Here is a 23,760-nt window from a genome sequence, read left to right on the forward strand (position 1 = left end):
GGAATGGGAAAGATGTGATGTCATGAGTGAACTTGATCTTTGACCACTCAAATTACACCTGTGCATCCTTGAGTCAAAGTGGTCGTCATGACAAACAGGAAACCCAAAAACTAAATCCAGACTAGCGTGAAGGCTTTAAACACTTAGCGTACTTAAATGTGGCTTTCTTGTATTTGTAATTTGAAGTGATGCAACCAAAATATCATCATTGCTTTATCAGTTCCTCACCATCTTGACTTTGTATACATTAGTTTGAAAAAAAAATGGAAACATTCAGTTGAAATCCCGCCTCTCAGGACTCCACTATCCGGAAGTTGCACTACACACCGTGTAAACATGATCCTGGCCAGCGGTCTAGCTGGGAGAAGGGTTTTCAACTGAATGCACAAACTGAGTTCAAACTCACACTCACGCTGTAAAATGTACAGCCGTTTGAGTTAGTGAGTTTCAGCTCAAATCAAAGTGTTGCAAAGTATTAATCGCACCATTGGATAAAGACGAGTTGGATGATACGTTTTTGAAAGTTTGTCAATGAACATTTTGTATAGTCTTGCTGTTATTAAACCTCGGTTTCTGGTATCTTCCTGCACCAGGTATGAGTACAGTTCTCTGAATACACCGAGATGTCATGCAAGGTGAAAAAACTTCCTCATGTATTTAAGATGGTAAGAATTTAAGATAATTGATGAGCAAACAAAGATATTTTTTGGAGGGGAAGTATCGCTCCAACCACCTGAAAGAGAGAATTTAAACCATTTTTCAAGATTTGGGGAACTCCAACACTGAACACTCTTTGAAATTGTTTCTTCTAATTGTATAATTTAATGAGTCTCACCATGTTCTCAATCTCTGCACTCTGTCTGACGCCCCACTGGAACATGCCTGTCAGTGTCACAGCATAAGTCAGAGCCAGACCTACTGCACCTGGTTCCAGACCTGTAATATCACAATATATAAATATACAAGTGCACGTTCATGAGATAATCACATTAGTAATATGACACATGTACATGTTGTGACCTACCATCCCTGAAGTAAAGGCAGCCAAATGCAGTAATGGTGACAAAAATGGAACAAATTCCATCAAGACGCACAGCTAACCAGCGAGACGTGGACAGGAATAAGAACCAGGCTTCTGTTAACAAACACAGATATATGTTTGATTTAAAAGGAACACGGCAACTTCTTCAGAAATATGTTTATTTACCATCCTCCGCAGAGCCAAACAAGAAGGTGGATGAAATGCATAGAAACCAGCTGACTGCCAGTTAGTTTAGCACCATGAGTGGTGGTAGATGGGCAGGTTAGCATATCCCCATCTCAATCTACTGATTCTGATATTACAATATTTAACAATTTATCTGATACACTAGTTATATTCATGGTAAATTCACTTGTTTTTTTTTTTTAAAAGTGCCTCTCCACCTTAGCAGTAATCAAAGCACTTCCCAGTGTAATCTTGTTCACCCATCTACACACACTGACGGTGAAGGCTGCCATGCAAGGAAGGAGGATTGAACCAGCAACCCTTTGGTTGCTAGACAGCCACTCTACCTCCAAGCCAAGACCATTTTGGTGAACAATGTAGTTCCTCACTTTTGATGGAGCTATATTTTAAAGCCCATCCACTAACATTCATTGCGCTTAGGTAACTCGCAGTTTGCGGGTCCTCTACGGGTCTCAGAAGAGTATCTATCTTCTTGTCTGGCTCTGGGGAGGATAACAAAATACCAGCGTGTCCCAAAAGGTTGGTATGTTCCTTTAAATTAAATATAATTTCTTCTCACCAGAGTGAAGATCCTGATACTGATCGAACATTTGCTGAAACCTCTGCTGAACCTTGAAGGCGCGGATGGTGCTCAGGCCTTGGAGAGAGGAGGACAGGTGGGAGAAGACAGGACTCCGTGCTGCCAGAGAGACCATTGTTAGCACTGGTAAAATCCTCCATCTAATCACACAGTTTAACTAGTTATAGTATACCAAGGATGGATTTAACCATCGTCTGCTCTAGTGGCTGTTTCATTGAGTTATCCGAGGAGGAGACAAAGACCAGATGATTCGCTAATCATTTGTCAAATATCTACCATGCCTGGTTCAGACGTTAAACATATACAGTTTTGATTGAGGGAAAGGTTGCAATTGAGTGGTCTTTTGTTCCTATTTGTTGGGCGTACAAAGCCATAGACAAAACCTTGCTTTTTAATAGAACCTTTATTCTGTAAGATGACGGAACCTGTTTGTGTGCATTCAGGCTCTCATCCCAGAAGAAAATAGATGAACTAACCCCTGCAATAGCCTAGTCATGCCCACTTGGCATTTTTCCCATTGTACGTGATGTCATGAACTCCCGTCTCTTGAGGAAACTGCGTGTGGCCGAGCCATAGGCCACCGCCACCTTTAGCCTTTATGCTAATGACCGTGGATTTCTTCAATGGTCTATTAGCATTCCTGTGGTCTGCTTTTGTCTCTTACCACAAATGGACATGCTTACCCCCCCCCCCACACACACACACACACACACACCAACACTAACACCACTCCCCAAAAAGGAAAAAATACTAGTAGCCTCCAATCGCTTGATGTCCCTCGATGTCTGCAGGAAGTAGCGTCGCAGAAACAGAAAGACGGCGAGAAGAGGGACAACTGGAATAAGGACCCATGGGATGACCATGGCAGCGACTGCAACCACGCCAATGACTTGGAGGAGAATCTGGAACACAGTGGGAAACATGAAGCTGACATTGAACGTGAGGACTTAAGACTGAACAAGAGAAACTTCTATTTGAGTGAGAACACCACAGCCGTATAGTCAGGAAGCAGCAGGTTGTGGGACTGAGGTTATGTGACTCACAGTGTGAAAGGGAAGTGATCACAGTGCTAATTCTCACTTAGAAACAGGTGAGAATTTATCACTTGGCCACAGCAGCTCATATCCTCGGCTCCCCTGGGCTTAGCCTTCAACACTTCTGGCCTCCCTGGCATGACCACAGTGACTGGCAAAGATCTCTGGGAACCACACTGATGCATCACAAGCAAACCGCCCAGCCCTCAACAACACCGTGACTCATCACCCACGTTAATGACACATCCACACCAGGACACCAGAGCTGCCTTCACAGGACGGGACAGCATGGGACAGCCCAGCACCCGCACTCTGATAAAAACTTAATAAGGATCATGATTTCAAATAATATACCATAGTACACCTGTGGTAGTAGAAAAGGTGCCGTATAAGATACATACGTCCTTTTATGGGTGATATAAACCTATAAAATTGTAAGTACTTGGACAGAAAGTAGTATTTGTTTGGAATAAACCTTTAGAAATGCAGTCCTTTTTGGGCTCAGACATTACAGTTGTTGGTGCTGTCTTGATAAAACAGGGTTGACAGTCCTGAAACGGTTGCCTTTGGGTCTTCAGCAAACGACCAGGGTCTATGTGGGCTGCATCTCCACTTGAAATTGTTGTACAGATGGGACCCTTTCTGCTTGAATGGAGAAATATTAATGAACAGGTTTATAGTGTGAACTGAAGTATTTTTTCCTCTCATCTCCACATGCGTCTGATTTGGATTTCTCTTTTCTTCATCTATGAGTGATAACCTGCCTCAGCTTCCAGTAATTGGTTCGGAACCACCCACCGCTCTGGACAGCTGGCACCTTCACACCTGTTTTTAGTTCAGAATGAACTTAAAAGTCTAAACAAGGTTGTATTAAAAAAAAACAAAAAAAACAACAACAACTAAAAATATAATGTGTTACAGATTAAACTGAAAAAAACAGCATGAAAATACCACAGTGACCTACTATTGAATATGTGACACTCAATAATGTCTGTGATCACTGCCAATTTTGATAGCCTCCATGAATTTTACTGATATGTACCTTTACTTGAACAGAGGAGAAAGAAACATACACTGTCCTATGTATTATACATGATATGTACACGTAAAGGTACAGTGTGTAGGCTCTAGTTCCATCTATCACTTATTAGAGATCGCAGCCCCTTGTGTCTACGGTCGTTAACAGGTCATTCACACGTTAGATAATGCCTCAACTTTAGGTTCGTCTGTACACAACTTAAAATCATTCCTCTTTATAACGGTTGATTAAGAATCAGATTAATTTAACTGATCACTGCGGGGAAAAAACTTTAATTGGTGACAACTGTTCAAAGGAAGAAGAAAGAAAGAATCGTGATGGAAGGAGAAAGTTTTAGTTTGTCTACTTGAATGTGATGGAAGTTCCCAGAGACAATAAAGTAGTGCTGGAGAGAAGAGTTGAGACAGAATTTGGTTACACAAAGTTACCTCTGAGTATTTGTCCTTCTTGTTCAGAAAATGCAAGAGAAGCAGGCTCAATACCTCCATGTATAAATACTCGTTGCTGAAATAACCATATTACTGCTGTAGCGATTGTGTAAGTTCAATAGCAGCCATATATGCAGCAGTCTCATCTGAGGTGCTGCAGTTTCCAACTTTGATTTTGTTTTAATTGTGAGAAAAAAAAGCCCAAAACCACACCGAAGTCACTTTCTCACCACACACATAAACATGAACTCATGTTTTGTCACCCCACTCTGTAAGACTGGACAGCAAACAAACCTTAAAATGCTAGTTTTTTTTTTTTATGTAGTTTGGTAGAAGTGACAGTTTCTATTTTCCTATCCATCAGTATCTACTGTCAGCTCTCTCTCCTCATCTGCATCCTCTGTGTGTCCACATAAATTCTGCACGTACGTTGCCGTGGTCACCATGGTAATCGCCCAAGCAGTTCCACCTGCAATCAGCATCAAACTCCGTTGTAGGAAAAACACAGTGACAAAAGAGCGGAAAACTTTCTATGACTTGTTTCGAGGGGACGCAGCTCAGACTGGTTTGTAATTGTAAAGAAGGAGTTCAACAATCGAATCAACAAAAACCGGACCGTTCTAATTCTGAAGCCGCTGCACATTAATGTAAAAATCATTATGAATATGACGTTCAACGAACTCCAACTTCTTTTGAGTAAAGCACCTGAATATTCGACACCACCACAGAAAGAAACAGCTACACCTGGAAAAAAAATATTTCAAACTTCTATAACTGGCCACTTGCTGAAATAAGTACGTGAGACCAGTTATTCTTAACCGAAACCCAAATTGTGTTACACATTTCGTATTCGATTGATGGATGATAAAACTGAAACCCCACACCCTGAAATTAGACACATCCTAAGAGAGGAATCCTAAGAAGGGGAGATTAGGATCACACTGTTACCTTCAGTGGTCTCAGACTAACCCAGAGAGATGAAAATTTAATTCAGCACCTTAATTACGGATGTTATCTGCCATTTAAGCACACATTTAAGCATGATCACTTTCAGTGTAGTTTTATGATGAAAAGCCACTCAATTCCATTTGCAGTTCAGATAAGAGGGTATTACTAGTCTAACCACTGCTGTAGGGGAGCCCACACAATCAAACAGGGAGTGGAAGCTACTGAGCACAACTGATCCCGAGAATTTCACAGTACATAAGTTTCAATCTTAGCCCTGATGGAAGGCTACCAGACTGCAAAGTGAGATGGTGGCACACGGGCCATTACTGCATGTTATCTAGCCTCCCCTTGAGGGGATCAAATATTAACTGAGCAAATATCTTAGCAGCTGTAATGTTCTTTCATTCCTTTTGCTGATTACTGGTGCTCACACATGTTCGCTGCTTAGTTCATTTGAATTCTAATTGGACCCATTTCACTCGGGGTCAAAAAGGTCCGAGCCAGGCCGGCTTATCTGACTGTGAGGTCATCTCAGGCGACAGAGGAGGAACAGGAACCATTAGATAGGAGTCTTGCCTCCTCCTGATCCCCTGGGCTCGCTGTCGCCAAGGCTCTGTTTGATGTGATCCATTTACGTGGTCTGGCGCTTATCGCGGCAGCATCGAGAACACCGTGGCCCCCACCCACACTACACAAAGATGACTCCGATAAGTGATCACAAGCATCCACCTCACCCTCCCACACCACCATCCATATCTCCTATGAAACCACACAGGAACAGAAAACTCCCAAAGCCACATCCCGCTGCACATAAAAGTGGATAAAAGGATGAAAGGTTTTGTATACAAACAGTTTAAATAAAGAATTACCGCTAATTGCTCTTTAGCAAGAAAAGAAAGCTACCGCACGCATGTGATTGAGTCATTCAAGCAAACTGGATGCACTGCTGTGTCCAAAGACCATTCAGATCTCTGCTGACCCTAATTGCTTTATTTTCTCAATGATCTCTATCAGCTCTTTGATGTCGCAATAAATGAAGAAAATTGAAGTTAATTGCTATATTTGTGTTCGGCGATGATAGCGACTCTTGTTCCACGGCAGAAAATAAACACTTCCATTTAATTAAACATCCCTCCAGACACAAGGAATCCTTTTACAACCCCCCCCTTTCTTTTTCCATCCTCCCTTTATTTACTGCCACTGGAAATGTGAAAACAAAACAGGAGATGAGGGAAAGCATGGCAAAGAAATTCCTCAAAAGAAGTCCTCTGTCATTGCTGGGATTTTTTTTTTTGGTCCACACTTTCCGTGACAGGGCGGCACAATAAGCTGCAAGGGTCAGTGGTACTGAAACAAAACAGCACTGTTCCACTTGGGCTCTTGAACAATAGATGTGACCCAATCCATTCTACTCTGTCTTTAGGCTTTATTTTAGCATTAAATGCCCAGATGCTGCAGCTTTTCTTTGGGAGAAATGACTGTGGACACCTCCTTCACATTTTCCTTTTCTAGGGCATTTTCACTTCATAAAGCTGCAGTCAATGTGTTTTGTGTGTGGTGAGGAGAGTCTGACACATACTGTGGTGGTCTCAGTCGCTGTCTACATTGGTGGCTCAAGTAGTCCTTGGATTAGGTCTTTGTGTGCTGTGAAAAGGTAAAAGAAGTCACTTATTTGGGCTCAGTCAAGCTGCTGATTTCCAACCCCATTTTGGAAATAAGAGAAAGGCTTTGAAATGTGCTCTCTCTCTCTCTCTCACTCTCGCTCTCTCTCTCCCTCTATAAATCATTTGTGTCCCTCCTTTTTTTCTTTCTCATCCTTTCACATCACAAAATAAAAAAAATTCAAAACACAACGGAACTTCACCAACGCAAACTAACAAGAAAGCACAGAATTCATCATTCTGACACATGGTTGAGATTTTAAGTTAGACTGAAGCGTTGTAGAGTTCCCAGGCTCCGAGGACCCCACGGCTGGCTTGGATGTCTGAGTCAGAGCAGCTGAGGTGCTGGACCGCAGCGTCATGACAGACCACACACACATACAGACACACACACACGCACACACACACACACACACACACACACACACACACACACACACACACACACAGGAGGCTTTTGCTGGCCAGTGCTCGCCATCAAATGACCATGTGTGGTATTGCTGAGTGGCCGGTTAAGTACATAAATGCTTTTGTGTGTGTGTGTGTGTAATATTAACCATTTTTGCAAAAGTTTAAAATGAGGTTGCTCACTGTGCACTTTCTACCAAGTGCAGGTAGACAAAAACGCTGTCATAAAACAAAGCTCATCTAATGGGATTTATGGCCCAGCATATACATTTCCACCTCCTGTGTGTTTCTCAGAATAAAGTGTGTTATGCCTGCAGCCAGTGCATTCTTGACTTCTTCTGTCACTGGAGTGGTAAAGAAGCAAGAGAAAGCCGGTGAAATCCCATCCTACAGCACTCAGGGTTACGTCAGCACTTCTCATATCCCACAAAGCCACTGAAGAAGCCTGACACACAATGTGCCACAATATACAGACTCACAAAAAGATCCAACCACCAGTGTTTCTAAACAATAGCTATCTTGGCTTTTTGTGTGTGTGTGTGTGTGTGTGTGTGTGTGTGTGTGTATGTGTGTGTGTGTGTGTGTGTAGGACTATTAAACACACGCATTCAGAGTTTCTCACACAAACTCTTCTCACATGGCTTTATTTACTGATATACGAGCCAACATTCATGGATGTTAGTTTTGATTCAATGCAACTCGTAGTAGTTAAGTAACACAGTACTATTTGTAAAGCTATAGCATGTCACTACTGTCTCCCCCTTGTGGAATGTAGAGAAACAACAACAACAACAACAACATTGAAGTATTTGCTAGCTGATAAGAGTCTATTTGTCATGTCAGGCAGCGTAAACTTGATATTTCTTTGAGCTTGTTCAAAGTTGGTGTTGAGGTTTTTGTAAAGAGACAGAAAGGCCACATACACAACATTTAAAAACCCCATATGATGTGGTGACAATGAGCTCAGAGAGCATGGTGAGAACTTGTTTGACAGGAGCCCGGATGTAAAGAACATTCATATGTCTCTTACATATGTAAGAGTTGCACAAATACATTTTTAAGTCAAGCTGAGATGAAAAATGCCTTTTTAATTATGTAGGTTCAGATCCTTTGTCACATGGCTAAACAAATTACAAAAAAGTCTATTCCGATCTTTTTTTAACATCAAAATCCAGTTGTTGTTTTTTGTCTTTCTGTGAAACAAAATTTTCAAATAAATTCTTCCAATAATGTTTCGATAATGTATTCGCATAAGCATGTAACCGCCAATAATATCATGACATCCACCTGTCAATCATTCTACAACTTTTAGCAGCATGTATACAGGTCTCTGTGCTAAGCTACATGAGTTAGCTCGTTAGCCAAAATCAGTATGTTGGTGTGTCCTTGGCTGTTTGCCTTTTCAGACCCAATTTCTTCCCTAAAAATTCCCTGGTTACATGCTTGCTGGCTTGAATTTATTCATGTAGACGAAAGTCAGATGTGTGACAGCTCGGGGTTATCAGACATCTTACAGAGGAATGCTAAAGCATGGAGCACCAGTTGGGCTTTGCTATCCCAACAGTTAAGACCATAGGGGTCTCAGCTGATGTCATGTAATTATACTCTCCAACAACATGGGATACACCTCCCAATTTTATTTCCCACCTTTCCAATCAGTTTCATTCAGAAATAGCCCTCAATATAGGATTTAGACTCTCAAAACACTACTTAAGTTGGATATTAATGGGAGTTTTAAGGAATCTGCATTTGAGTATTCATTTTTCTGACAAATCTTTATTTCCACCCACCCCACCCCCCATTCACACACTTGAACACAAATATTTCAACCTCGTACTCCTTAAATATTCAAAGCGGACTTTTTTTTTAAACTTTAGTTTCAATGCATTGGAGAACATTTAGGCTATCGGTTGTTTTACCTAATTGCACGCCATCATGGCCGATTTCAACTGAAACAAATGGGACAATAACACCAAAAAGATGATCCCTAGATGGAACCATCAGTGCATGCCACATATGACAGTCAGTAAGTTTGACAGATTGAACAGTTTTTGAATTATTTTCTATCTTATATAATGTGAGATTTACTTAGCTTTGTATAAGAAACGGCAGAAGAAATGTCTCCATAATATTACCTGTTACTTCGATATCTTATTCTATATTGCAGATTTGGGAGTTTCTTATTTTAACATGAATAAAAAAGTTGAGTTGGTACTTGTTGGGATCTGTATCTGCACTTTTACTTTAATGAAAATGTGTGTATTTTTGTCTCAGAGACCTAGAAAGACCTAGGCTACCCCCCCCCCCCCCCCCCGGTTACTGACTCGGTGAAGAGCCCTCATTCCAAATCCTCCCCTCAAAGACCCCTGTGCTCACCCCTCATTCTCCTGCCCTCCTGCTCTTCCCCCCTCTGTGAAAACAGCAGCAACCCAGGATTTAAAGGTCAAGTCCACACAAAAGCTAACAGTCCCAAAAGCCTGAGGTGTTTTTAATTGACATTTCTGTCTTTGTTGGGTGACCAGAGAGAGCAGAGAGAAGGAAACTCTCTTTTCCCAAAATACTAAATTACTTAGTGATAAATGAGACCTGTGGAAAAAAAAAAAAAAAAAAGGCTGGTAGGGTGTAACCAGGTTGAGGGAATCCCCTTGTTTGGTGGGTTTGGGGGGCACTGCTGAGGGGATGTGGAGTGCTTACTTCACCATAAAGAGGGAGGCTCTGGAGCAAATCCCCCCACACAGAAACGGCCTCTCCCCATACAGAGAGATAAACCAGTTAGGGCATTGTTTATGAAGTTTCACTTTATTCCGCCCTGACAACCATTTAGACAATGACTATGGGGAAATGTCCCTCCAGGAATGAACAACAATAGTCAGGATCAGCAGCTTTTCTGTGTGGTTAATGCTTTGATAAAAGAGCAAAAACCTTCCTTCCTGAAAGCATTAATGAGTGCTCTACATGGAGGACACCTGCAAACAAGAGCAGAAAGTGGCCAACACAAAAATGCTTCGTCCACAATCGCGCTGCAGGAAGACTCACACGACACTAAAATCACATTTGCTCTTCTGTACAGCAGCCTGGTTCATATTTTGTCGGGGCTCCTGACAACACTGGAAAGGTACATGCGCGCGTTTTCAGTCATGACCTCGTACACTTTCACCGTTTTCACTCAGACCAGTGAGTCTTCTCCAAAGTTATTATTTTACTTCAGCCATTATTCAACTAATCATCAAAATGAAGTGAACTATAGCAGACAAAAAGCTTTTGTGGGTATGATCTTTTGTGCTTTCAGCATTTAAGATGGCTTTTGTCTACTGTGAGATGGGTATCTGCCACAAACATCACTCAGGCATTGTGGAGGAGGGATTCGTTTTCAGGGCGCCTTTGTTCCATTCTTTGGCTCGAACCAAGGAGCCACGCCTGCCCCTCTACCTCGAATTGTGCAGTGAACATTCCCGTCTTTGTGGCACTAGGTGCATGAGCTGGCGCATCTCCGCAGGCTTCCGTGGGAGATGGCTGTCATGGTGGCAGTGTGGCATTTGGTAACCTAACCTGGTTATGCATCAGGGTGGCCTTTGGCTATGTGGCCTCTAAGACTGAGAAGTATTAGGGGAATAGTGTGGTTCCAACTGACCCGTCCCCTTCCCCCTCTACCGTGCATCCAGCTCCACCCCTGCAAACACATCCTACGCCTGCTGCTCACACTTCTTCTCTTTGCCACCACGCTTGTCATCCCCTCCCCACTGTTTTCCTCCATATCACACTCATCATCCCATTTTTTCTCCCTCTTTCTCCCAATCACTTGCCTAGGCTCTGTACACATTCTCTGAAGATGCCACTTCTGTTGTGTCACACGACCGGGAGCCACGCCCCCACCCCACCCCAACGACCCCCCTCCAGCCTATGTGCACACTTTTATTAAATCTGTGCAGGCACTGGGCCGCGCTGGCAGGTAATCCCACAGTAATTGTTTCCAGATTAGGGGACCCAGACCACAAAGCAGGTTTAGCCAGGCATGAAATGGCCTCCCCATGCTGCAGCGCCAGCAACCAAACCTGTCGAGGTGAGACTCACCTGGATAAAGTCCACAAACGTCCATGGGAGCAAGGAGTCCAGGTAGCCAATGTCCTTTGAAAACCTGTTGAGGATTCTTCCTGGGGAACAACACAAAAGAACCGATTGAGTCAAATCAGTGTTAAATAGATAAAAATGACACATTTGACACCAGAATGTAGCACAGATATTTGTCACTTGTACAATCATAATGGTATGGGGTGATATCATTAGTATTCATCATGTGGTGTAATTTCTACTCACTATAATCAAATATGGCAACAGGTCAAACACAGATATGTTGCGTCCATTAGCTAGCCCTATGACAACAAGGCTTTGTTTGTTTTAATTTCCTTTAATCTCCATATTGAGCAACAATTATCAGAAGCGAGTGTATAGAGTGATATTGGACAGATAACTGAGGCCTATCTAGATTAAACAATGACACATTATTTGTCTTGCATTTCATGAAGACTGCCCAACTCTTGGCTGAATACGTGCGAAAAGCTTTTGTTTGGAAACAAAGGGGCAACAGGAGCTGCATACCTGCCTTTATGTTCCGACTGGCAGTGTCAGTGACGTTAATTGAGTTGCCTCCAATCTGCTCAGGTGTTCATTATTCCAGCCGGTGCTGTGCAGGTGCTGGAGCAGCCCTGTATTGTTAACTCCTTTAGTGACTTTCCTCTGCTTCTTTTCTTTTTTTCTCATCCCACAGCACATAAGATTACACTCCAGCTGCTTTCACACACTGTTTACTGCAGGGTCAGTGATAGACAATCCCCTGCTCTATACCACTGTACGGCTGGCGAGACAAAAAAGTCCTTTCCTATCTGTCCCTGATGGAGCTCCTCAGACTCTGAGGCAGAGAGAGTAACAGAGCAAAGCTACCGAGCTCAGGTTGAAGGATAAAACCAAGATGTGGTATGCGTAGCAGTGCTGACCTCAAATCAATGACCAGATAATCACAATAATTATTTTGTATACCCTACAGTTCTCTCACACAGTCTGTACTAGGGATACTCCATTTTATCAGGAGGTCATCAGAATCAGGAAATATATTGATCCTTTTTTTTTAATACATCGATACCAGTTTGTCAAAAGTCTCTTGTTTCTCCTCAGAAATGATGAGGAAACAACAATAAATACATGATTTGGGCTTTTCTGAATGCCTTCAAAATCAAGGAAACTTTTATCTTTCAACTTCACAGTGTTTTCATGTGTTTCTCAGGATGTAAAAGACTGCATATATTGACTAAAATATAATGTTGGTATTGTTAAATTACGCTCTCGGCCAGATTTGTAAAGTATCCGTATCAGGTATCAAGCGTCTGTAATGCGAATATCAACAATTCAAGGCAAAGTACAAGAAAAAAATAACCCTAATGAGAAAGAGTTGTTGAGAGGCTCTAAAGTTGGTGTTGATGAGCAATCATAATCTCAATTATTATGAGTTATGTTTCAATTAATATATGATTAATTTCTCAGCACTAATATGTCATCTTTCGTGTTTTTGTCTGTGTAAACCCTTGAGTTTGGTTATCGTCGCCATGGCCAAAGTCAAATAATCCTGCATCGAGTTCTGAGGGATCTTACTTTCCTTTTGGTTTACTGCTGTGGAGACGTCACATGGTCTCAATCTCGCTCTGATCTGATCCATCCTGAATTGGTAGCCCATGTTATGGCGTGGCGGTAGTTCATATGAAGAGAATGTTTCATCTTAAAACAAAAAAGTGTCCTGAGCTCCCAGCAGCACTTCTTATAACTAAATGCTTCATAAACAAATAAAACTGTTCATCTTTAATCTTAATTGTTTTTATCCTATCGGCAATCACATAAAACTGATTCCTATAATTGCAAAAATGCTGAATATCGGACCCCATATTCTGCCAGGCCGACCTGATTGACCCCTAAATAATGTAATTCCAAATGTACCCTTAAAAGTGCAAAGTTCGGTATCCAACTGTAGAAACTCAGCTCCGCTTTTCATAATGATATCGTGTTACTGTCCCTGACTGCGATGCATCACGAGCAAAATAAAAATATCTGAGCAGGAATGTTAAGGCAGCAGCACTGACTCATTCAGAATTCAACCCTTGATATAGTGAAACTAACTGTTCCAGCAAGGAGAGACGAGTTTATCCAGCGAGCAGAAAAGGCCATAAAAGAGGGTGAAGAGAGAGCGAGAGAGAGAGAGAGAGAGAGAGAGAGAGAGACAGAAGGAGGCAGGGGAAGTCTGGCAGAATGTGGCGGTCTGGCACACTGGAGGCATGGTGGAAGCATGGCACCACTGACCTAAAAGTTGCCTCCCAGCCTCCCAGTCAGTCCTACGGAGGTGGGCCCTGTAATCACCTCTCTCCACGGCTGTAAGCAGCTTACAGCTTTATCCAAAATGCCGCTCCTGCCTAAAAACATGCATGCGGACGAGCCCGGGCTCCCCATAACAGCCATTGCATAAACCCGGCCAGAGCATTATTCCCCGCAACAACCCAGCAATGCTCCAAATCAGCACTGATTCAAAGTCAAGTGGCGTAAGCATGTTGTACACTTGGAGGCAGACTAATCTTATTCACAGTGTGAGTGCCCCTTTAGCATACAGACATCCTGAGGGGAGGGTTCAACTAAGGGGGTAGAGCTGCTACTACTAGTGTAGGATCCTGCTTTAGTCTGGAAAGGAGATGAGGACTTGTCAAACTGTGTTTATGGAAGATCCAATAATATTTTATGTAATTTTACTGTCTAAGCCATAGATGACCCAAATTCATGCAAACCCGGACAAACAATGCCAATAAGAAACAGGATCTGTTTCTCCTGGTTACATCATCCTATGGTTAGAGGGTATTAGAGCAGAGAACATCAGTCAGCTATCAGCTGTTTGACAAGCGGCTCAGTTAACAACAGAGAGTTGCAGAGGGGATGAAGTAGAGACCCATCTCCATCCTGCGCTGACTATAGAGGGGATACATTACAGTGATGCAGTTACACAAAGACATTCACTGCATGGAAATGCCTATGAGGTAAGAACGGCGTGGGACAATAGCTTCAATCACTATGGGTGGCTGTCAACAATATCAGCTATTGTGTAGCGAAGGGTATAGACATTTCAGGATATCAGCAGCTTTAGTATCAAACAATTCCTCATGCTTTAAGACTCCAGGGGTGATTTGCACCACTTTTCAGGCTCAGGAAATATCAAGCCCTCCCAACTAAGGTGGCCCCTTAGGTGGAGATATTAGGTGAGCAGGGCCCCCAATCAGTCTTAAAGAAGTGGAACAGTGGGGTCCGGCTAGAGCGGGGCGTGTGGCAAATCGCTGTTCCCTGTAAACATCAAGATAAGGGGACGACTCAGAGCCACTCCATGTGTGGGCCCCGGTACAGTTAGAGGGGCCTTTCAGAGAGGCAAGCGCAATAATGAAGGAATACTGGGGAGGGGGCGGCCAAGGCTGGAGGTGGCACAGCTCACCTGCACTTCCATGAAGGGCCCAGGGGCCTGGGGCAGCCTCCCACCGCCGGCACCTTGCTGCCAATACTAATACATTCTAAATCCATTCTCTTCGCTCTCACTGCCAGGCTTCTGCAATCTCCTCTCCTTCCCTTTCATGCAATTAAATAGTGGAAGTGCAGAGCGAGGGGGAGCTCTATCAGCCAAACTGCACACACACACACAAACACACACACACACACACACACACACACACACAAGGCTCCATCTCCACATTTAATTTACACACTTCGATATCATCATCCCCCTTTCCGCAGTACTTCCTCCACTTTGCTCTTAACACTCTTGCATCCTAGACCTGAAATACAGACATTAAAAACATTGAATCTCACACCCTCGACTACAGACGATCTAATGTTCCCGCCGTCGACTGCAGCCGAGTGACATCCAGCGCCGAGATGGCCCATACTGATCTGAAAAAGGGGGACAGACGGCGCGCGCATGTGTGTGTGTGTGTGTGTGTGTGTGTGTGTGTGTGTGTGTGTGTGTGTATGGACTGAAAACTCCTCGACTGTGCTGATGAGCTGAGGCTCGGGCCTGCAGTCTCTGAGGGGATTAACCCACTCAATGACACTAAATTACAGGGATCAACATCAGCTCAACACATCCAGCGCTGTGTGTGCTGCTCCACCTGGATCACATTTTGGCTGCTAAAAACTGAGCAGTTTGATATTGAGTTATATAAATGAATACAACGGAGGATATACCTGCAGGAATTGTTACCACCATCATCTAGCTGCCGGACAACTTATCAAACGTTCTGATATATAAATGTTTAAATCAATAAATGGGAAAATCTACATGCTACAAAAGATAACAAATAGTGTAAAGGCATTCAACGTCAGAGAGGAGCAACAATGCATCTCCGTCAGTCATAATTCACCGCTGCTGTACTGCATTGTCACAAACCACATTGGTAGAATAACAAATAAGACCTTTGTGCAGTGACGCTTGAAATGGTAACCTTTAACTCTGAGGCCGACTATCAAACCGCAAGCGCTGTTCAGCAGCAGCTATCACTTATGCGTGTAAACAGTTGTCAAATCCTTAACAACACACCAGAGTATAGATGTACATTGGTGGCGAGACTGTTGCAGCAGAGGAACGAGGACGGAAGTGGCAGTTATTGTATGGAGAGGGAGAAAAGAAAAAAAGAATCTCTCTAAGAAAGAAGAAAAGCTGTCAACAGCTGTCTTTGTCATGCTGTTTCTGTTTCACTCAAGCGAAGACAAATAAACGTGTAATAAGTGTAAAATATTTAAACTATAATACGCATGCTTAGCCTTCTGTTAACCGGACAAACAATAAAAAAAAAGATAAATTAAAAAAACCTGGCACAGTTGTGTATAAATCCAGCTCTGACACACAGCGTTGTTTGCCAGCCTCCAGGCCGAGCCGCTGTAATGACTGGACTGGCCACACAATAGTTCCTGATAGCAGCACAACACCAATCAGATAACAGTGTCTCTTAAGCCTCTCCTTTACTGCGATATTCAACAGATTATTACATTATTCAGAGTGTTTGTTCTCCTCCTGCGCGTAGATTAGCCAGCCAGTTACACCCAGATAAGCCGTCAGGTAGCCCAACACACAAGAGTAGCAGTAAAAACAAAAAGTCAAAGATTAAGACCTGCCGTGTTTGCTCCAAACACAGCTTCGCAAAGGAAAGCTTTGGTGCTACACCCACCTCCAATTCTAGAGAAACCGCAAGCTCGAACACCCTCAAATCATATTTAGACTTGTGTTACCAGTTTATTATGACTCATTATACAGATACAAGTTTCCCTCTTGTTAAGAATTCCCACCCGGGCTGATTGTGTTGTACATGCATGTCACTATGAAGAGATTAGGCTGAGTAATTATCGTCTGACAGGTGAACAATGCTCCCGAAAAATTAAAGTTATCAAAGTGAGCCACTTGATAGTTGACTTTGGGTATGAATGACAGATTGCGGCAATAGGTCTTTAATAAAAAGAAGCCTATAGACAAACTAAAAGGAAAAGTAGAATATTTTACACGTCGCTTAAACAAACCTTATGTGTCACTGGTTTGTGTGAAGGAAAAACCCAGCAGTCCTCCCTGAGTAAAGCCATATTGGTTTGGAGTGTTTGTTCACCTTTAAAAGCACGTCCGTCTGTCCAGTCCATTGACCCGGCAGCTACAACCTACAAAGCTAATGAAATAATCGAAGACTTCTGATACGGCGCGCAAGATAAATATGTCTGTATTTACAGAGCTCAGTCCAAACACGGCACTGTCCAAGATCTAGAGCAAACAGTATTTATCCAGTATGATTGTTTGCCTTTTTGTTCTGGTTCACAATATATAAAAAAAGAGAGTTTTAAATACATTATGGCAAATTATTAAGTCATATCTACTGAATCATCCTCTTGGCTGCACGAGCTTTGATCCTTAGTTCATTCATGGTAGGATTTTAACACGTACAAATAGACAATTATCTTTATGTTTCACAGATAAATTGATCATATTTTTATACGTATTTTCATTATAGTTCATATTAAATCCTCGAATTAATGTGTGCATTTATCAGTTCAATTCTTGCACAAATTACACCGACATATCAATGTGATTATTGTACGAAATCTGTCTAGAAAAATATTCTCATGTAAAATGTTTTCATATTTGAACGCATAAAATATTATAAGAAGCTGGGTAGACAAACTATGGAGTGAAAGGCCAAATATGATGATGCTTGGAAAGTGTACAAAAAGAAGTAACAGTCTGCCCTCTAGTGGTAAGAACAATAACAACGTTTGCTCAATCCATAACTTCTAATGCATAATCTGTTAGGCCTGTTCAAATAAGAACCTGGTACAGAGGTGTGTCACTTACCAATTGGATTGATATCAAAAAAGCGCACCGGGGTTCGGAGGATGGCGTTAAACATGCGGTTGTGTAGGGCCTGGGCTGAGCTCACCAGGACATTAAAGAAGACCAGGGTACGCAGGAAGCCAAATACTACTGATGCAGTTGTTAAACCTGAAAAAAAGCACAGAAAAAAACAACAGCACCACATTACGATCCTATCCTCACGCCTCATCCAAGGACAGCTATGCATTTAAGGTTATCAAGCATGCAATGTAACGGAAGAAAAAATATTCCACTTGTGTTAGTCTTTCACTTTTGTCTTGAATGCTGATCTATAACAGTGAATACAAAGAGGGAAAGAGTGAAGAGGCTTAGAGTCACAGGGAGACAATCAGAGCAATCCAACAGCAGACAACAAGAAAGGCACTGCTATCGCTCGGTACAGCTGAGGCCCATGTGCACACACACTTGGCCTTGAAGGCCTTGGGCTACAGCCAAAGAACTGTGGAGCTGTTCATTGAATGGCTGCTGTATTCAGAGCTTCTACAGTACACAAAAAGCAATGTGCGCTCAGTGAGCTTCACCTGCGTAAACACCTAGGTACAGGTCAAGGTCCAGCTGCCGAGGGAAGCTGCCATTGAGGTGCTCTGTCACATTGATGTGCGTCTGTTCAGAGGCCCTGCAAGGCAGCCACAAAAGAACCAAAAATCCACGAGGACATATAAACACAGCAAAGAAAAGAATCTGCAACATGGAGGCCCTTTATAAAACACATTCCTACTCTCCTGAAGGTCGACTTCAACAAGTGACAAATAATGCCAAGAAAAACAGTGTGGCTCAGTCATCTTTGATAAATAATCAACCATTTCCAGTCAGAGAAAATGCATCAGTTTGGCTCTGAAAACCTGTTAAGCAATCATGTTTATATGGAAGCCTTGAGAGGCGAGCAGAAAAAAAAAATGACAGACACATTATTCTCTCATATGATTTTGATTTATGTGGATATATATATATATATATATATATATATATATAAACATATATGTATATTTTTAAATCCTTCATTTAATTTTCTGAAGCAAAACGGGGGATTTTTTAAAAAATCTGTGACAAGTTACGAGCTTTTATTTAGGATAATTAGTGTTAATATTTTATAAATGCAAGTGCACAAGTGCAGCAATAGATTGTGAATAGGAATAAAAGTGTTCTTTTCTTCCAGCAGCTACACCCGGCTCACCAACATTGAGAATTGACGATGTGCTTTTTGTTGTCCATCTTCAGAACATTGTAGTTTCACAGCAGCAGGCTCACTTCAATGACATGCACCCTCATGTAACTACAGCGATTAGTTGCTAAGTGCAGTCACGTTCTCTTTGTGCTGTGACAGTCTTTTCTTGAGTCCTTATGACTTCTCTTTCACACTTTTCCTTGACCTCATGACGCTTGAGGTCAAGGAAAAGTGGTTAGGAAAAGATGCAGACATTCCAAATGTAGCTATGCATGCTTTTACTTCTCTTTAGAACATGGGGTAATGACACACTTCAACCTCTGGTGGCTGAAGAGAGAATTACAACAATAAACATAAAAATAAACCTGACAAAGAAATTCAATAAAAATACGAAACTTTACATTATCCTGGCAAAATGTCTCCCTTGTTCATTAATTTTCTTTGTCATAAAGAGGACAGTTTTTTTTTTTAAGAATTTGACTAGGTGTGGAAAAGTCTCTCTCTCTCTCTCTCTCTCTCTCTCTCTCTCTGTCTCTGTCTCTGTGTGTATATATATATATATATATATATATATATATATATATATATATATATATATATATATATAAATGAGGAAAAGAATAAAGAATACACCTCACCAGAGTGCAAGCCACCAGTCCTGTAGAACAAATGTCACCTGAAAAAAGGAAAACAAGCAAAAAACCTTATTTTATAAACTATTACAAATAAGCACAAAACATACAAAACAATTTATTAACCAAAATAATTATAAAATTTTACATCTATCAAAACTTAACGCAGTTATTTCTTTTAAAATGATGGAAAACATGAATGGAAGGACTCACATGAGCTAGACAATTAAGTAGAATGAGGATGAGGAGGATGAGTAAATTGGCGCCTGCTCGGAAATATTTCACATACATGTAGAAGCCAACGTTTCCCTTTGAGCGCTTCTCCTCCTCCACTGGCTGCTCGACCTACACACAGACACACAGGTGTCAGCGCCACTCATCCAGCATCACTGCCATCATCAGCAAGGAAACGTGAGCACCTTCTGCCCTCTAGTGGCTGGAGAAAAAAAAGTTCCCCCTCTACATTTAAATGTCTGCTTGAAGCTACACACAAACTTTACTCATATTCAAATGTCCTTACAACCGCCAGTGGCTCTGCACCCTCAAACAAAGAGTAGCGAGAGGAGGACAGGGAGGACCTGGAGTTGTCCGAGGGTGTATGAGGACAGTGGGAAACAATCTCAGGGATGGGAGTTGTGCTTTTCCTGTCCTCCTCCTGACCCCCCTCCTCCTTCAACAGGGAGGAGAAATCCAGACCGGAGCCCTGCAGCTCACTGTAGGTCCCCCATGCAACCATCTGACCCTGAAAGAAATGCAAGAAAAACACAATTATAGTTGCAGAAATCTGCACAAAACAGGAAATATAGGTAACGTTCTCCTGGCATGGAGAGAATAAGGTATGGTTGTTCTGGCTCTACAGGAAATCGATTCTCTGTGATACAGAAGTTTAAAAATGTGTTCAATACAATCCCGAGTTTCCATACAAGTTCATATTCATAATGTTCGAAACGTACATAATCAAGTCACATAATTAAAAGATTACAGACTCCATGTGTTTTATATCAAGAGCACCTAAACAAATATGTGTTATTCAAACGGTGATGCCGGGGAGGGGCTATTCCTTTAATAAACAGAATTATTTAATTTCACACACACATAAATATATTGCATGTAAAAAAAATAATGATAATGAGTTTTTGTTCGATGTCTCTGTTGCTGATTACTCATAAACATATTTTGAAACACTTTTAAAAATGAATTTGTAAAACTTCTACAACTGCTCTGTCACAGCCACAGCCTGGGACTCATCACAGCTAGCTAGCGTGACTGCGTGTCCTACATACAAAACAGAGGAGTCATTTAAAAGATAGATTAAATAGCACTGCTTTATGAAAAGGGGTCAAGCCAAGGATGCGGAGGGATCACAGGGGAACTATTATATTCATATCCAACTCTATATTTTTTGTCGAGCGAATACTGGCTCTTTATTCAGCACGAGTTTGGAAGTTTGAGCTCATTTAAAAAGTCAGTGACTGCCAATGTGACGCTGTGTTATGGGTTGCATATGATAACAGCTCAGATTGATCACATCTTTGTCCTTTATACGAGTATACACACCTCCTTTAAGACCATAATCTGATCTGCAGCCTTCAGATACTGCAGTTGATGGGTGACCAGGACGCGAGGTTTCTTCCTTAAAAGCCCACAAATACACCTGAAGACAAGCATGACGAGTCACATTGAACACAATATGAAGACATGTATGACGATAATGATTAAGAAATATAACACTTACTCTTCAAAGAGGTGCCTTCCCACCTCAGCATCCACGGCGCTGAGTGGATCGTCCAGGAGGAAGATGTCTGCATCGTGATACACGGCTCTAAAAAACACACTCATTCAGAGGTTATTACTCTCTTTCTTTCTACACACACACACACACACACACACACACACACACACACACGCGCACACACACACACACACACGGGCATTGCTCTGTTCATCAGCACACCTGGCTAAGCTGACCCTCGCCTTCTGTCCTCCACTCAGGTTGGCCCCCCTGTCTCCAACCATCGCTAAGTCTCCACCTGGTAACAGGTCCAAATCCTGAACGGGGTCCAAACGCAGCCTTTACCAGTTGTTCATATTCATACTGGTGTCAGTGCGTGTAGAAGCAAGAGCGTGTGATGATCAACAACTCACTCTCTTGAGGGCGCAGGCTCTCAGAACTCTATCATATTTCTGGAGGTTGAGTTCTTTACCAAAAAGGATGTTGCTTCGAATGGTACCAGGTAGAATCCAGGGTTGCTGAGACGTGTAGGTCAGCTCTCCTTTGACCTTGACCACGCCACTTTCCTGACACAGCTCTCCCAGGATGGCACTCAGGAGCGACGACTGATGCGCGAACACACGAAAAAGAATACATACTCAAATGTGAACGGGTCACATCATGTGTCATGTCTGTGAGGTTAGGAACAACGTGTAGCCAGGGGGCTCTTAGCTTAGCTTCACATGAAGACACATAGAAGACATTTAAATAAAAAAAAAGGATGCATTTATATTTGTATGGATTAAAGAAAGAAGATACAAAATACTAATGAGTAACCTTTAGAGTTCGCAAATGGGTCTGTCGGAGGGTCCAAAATCAGGAATCGTTTCGTTGCACTTTTAATTTAGTTTTTGTGAACACAGCTGTTTCAGAAACCCCCAAAAAAACTTTAAATACTGGATTTTCTTGATGCGAAACATAGCTTTCAGAACATAAAAATGTTGGAGAAGCTGCATATCAAAGGTGAGATTATAGTTGTCATATTCTACATTTTTGGAAGGGATAATCCATGCCAGCTGCTCAGTCTTGCTTTCAGTCTCCCTTCCAATTCTCCGCAAGACGAAACATAGTAAACATGTCATTTTTCAGCCATGTTTGTTTTTACAAGTTAACATTTACAGAGGCCAACTTGTTCTAAACTATCTAAATCTTTTCAGCACCTAACTTGTTGTAACTTATGATGTCATCACTCAGAGAGCTAACCTTCCCAGCTCCAACAGGCCCGATGACCGCTATGAGCTGCTCCGCCTTCACCGTTAAAGACACATTCTGTAACGTGGGCGCTTCTTGTATCTGTAACCAAAAGAAAAAAAATAAAATGACCTGAACCAGGCAGAACCACATGAAGTCTCCTGTATAGGGCTCTAAAATGAACTCAAATAAAAGGCAGGTCCCTCCATGCGCTCTCACCTTATCCCAGTAGCACACCAGATCCTGAATCTTCAACATACAATCTCTCTTCTCTACAACAGGAAGCCCCAGGTGATGAGGGGCAACTTCATCCAGGAGTAGAAAATCCTAAAAAGAAGAATGCCATTGAAAAATTATCAGTTACAATCATAATCAACACATTTGAAGACAACCTCCATCTTACTTGAATTCTTCGGATGCTGATGAGAGCCTCAGAGAGCTTCTCAATGGCGAAGGGAAAGAAGAGCGTGATGGTGAGTCTGACGGCTCCGTAGAGGGAAACCGTCATGAAGACTCTGCTGGAAGACAGCCTGTTCCCCGTCAACACGTACACACAAACGGTGATGAAGATGATGACCTTGCTGGCCACAAAGAATGATGCCATATTCAAGGCACGAAGGTAAGAGCTTTGCATGATCTTGGAGATTTCTATTCTGTACAAAGACAAAAAAAAACAACAACATACGTTTTATCTTTTTCTTTTGGCAGCACTCCATTTGTATGAGTACATAATATGACAAATTCTCTTATATTTATGCATTTATCAGTCTTAAATAACCTGCCACAAAAGGATAACAGGATCACACTCCCCTGTATCTTGACCATACAAGACAATACACCGATGTAGGACGCCCAGTCGTGGGTGAGATGCACCAAAACCCAGGGATTCAACCCTTGTGTCTTAAAACGGTACCTCAGCGGTAGACATACTGCCTTCATCAACCATGAAGAACTTCCCAACTTCACATTCTGTTGAAGAAAACGCGTATTTACCTGAAGAATTCCTCCTTTTTTTAACAGTGATGGTATTTATTTATTTATTTATTTATTTTTTTGGTTAGACCTTCAGTAGCTGAGCATAAGGGAATGATTTCACATCACGGAAGGTGATAAAAGTATTAGGGAACATGAGGAGACAGTGAGTCAGCACTTTTTGTCGCAATGAGAGCTTGATGATGGCAGCCTAAAAAAAAAATCAAGGTTTAAATCTCAAAAACCTAAACCTAACCTAACC

The 23,760-nt window shown here is 42.0% G+C and overlaps 1 protein-coding gene across 1 annotated transcript in view; it reads right to left on the reverse strand.

The window, feature by feature from the left end:
* Nucleotides 1-23,760, reverse strand: part of LOC147252314 (ATP-binding cassette sub-family C member 4-like) — a 41,756-nt gene that overhangs the window by 13,574 nt on the left and 4,422 nt on the right. Inside the window, exons 8-24 of the mRNA XM_086220574.1 lie at nucleotides 22,930-23,179; nucleotides 22,746-22,853; nucleotides 22,539-22,628; nucleotides 21,710-21,901; nucleotides 21,519-21,613; nucleotides 21,300-21,386; nucleotides 21,122-21,218; nucleotides 20,085-20,306; nucleotides 19,778-19,909; nucleotides 19,571-19,608; nucleotides 18,289-18,383; nucleotides 17,729-17,875; nucleotides 11,398-11,477; nucleotides 2,560-2,710; nucleotides 1,788-1,907; nucleotides 1,025-1,135; nucleotides 836-936 (exon numbers count right to left, since the gene is read on the reverse strand). Coding sequence (XP_086076700.1) covers nucleotides 836-936; nucleotides 1,025-1,135; nucleotides 1,788-1,907; nucleotides 2,560-2,710; nucleotides 11,398-11,477; nucleotides 17,729-17,875; nucleotides 18,289-18,383; nucleotides 19,571-19,608; nucleotides 19,778-19,909; nucleotides 20,085-20,306; nucleotides 21,122-21,218; nucleotides 21,300-21,386; nucleotides 21,519-21,613; nucleotides 21,710-21,901; nucleotides 22,539-22,628; nucleotides 22,746-22,853; nucleotides 22,930-23,179 — 2,116 coding nt within the window. The remainder of the gene's footprint in view (nucleotides 1-835; nucleotides 937-1,024; nucleotides 1,136-1,787; nucleotides 1,908-2,559; nucleotides 2,711-11,397; nucleotides 11,478-17,728; nucleotides 17,876-18,288; nucleotides 18,384-19,570; nucleotides 19,609-19,777; nucleotides 19,910-20,084; nucleotides 20,307-21,121; nucleotides 21,219-21,299; nucleotides 21,387-21,518; nucleotides 21,614-21,709; nucleotides 21,902-22,538; nucleotides 22,629-22,745; nucleotides 22,854-22,929; nucleotides 23,180-23,760) is intronic.

This window comes from Aulostomus chinensis, chromosome 12, assembly GCF_037954235.1.
Source record: "Aulostomus chinensis isolate RoL2024-O1b breed Wild chromosome 12, RoL_Achi_v1.0, whole genome shotgun sequence".
NCBI classification, from domain to species: Eukaryota; Metazoa; Chordata; class Actinopteri; order Syngnathiformes; family Aulostomidae; genus Aulostomus; species Aulostomus chinensis.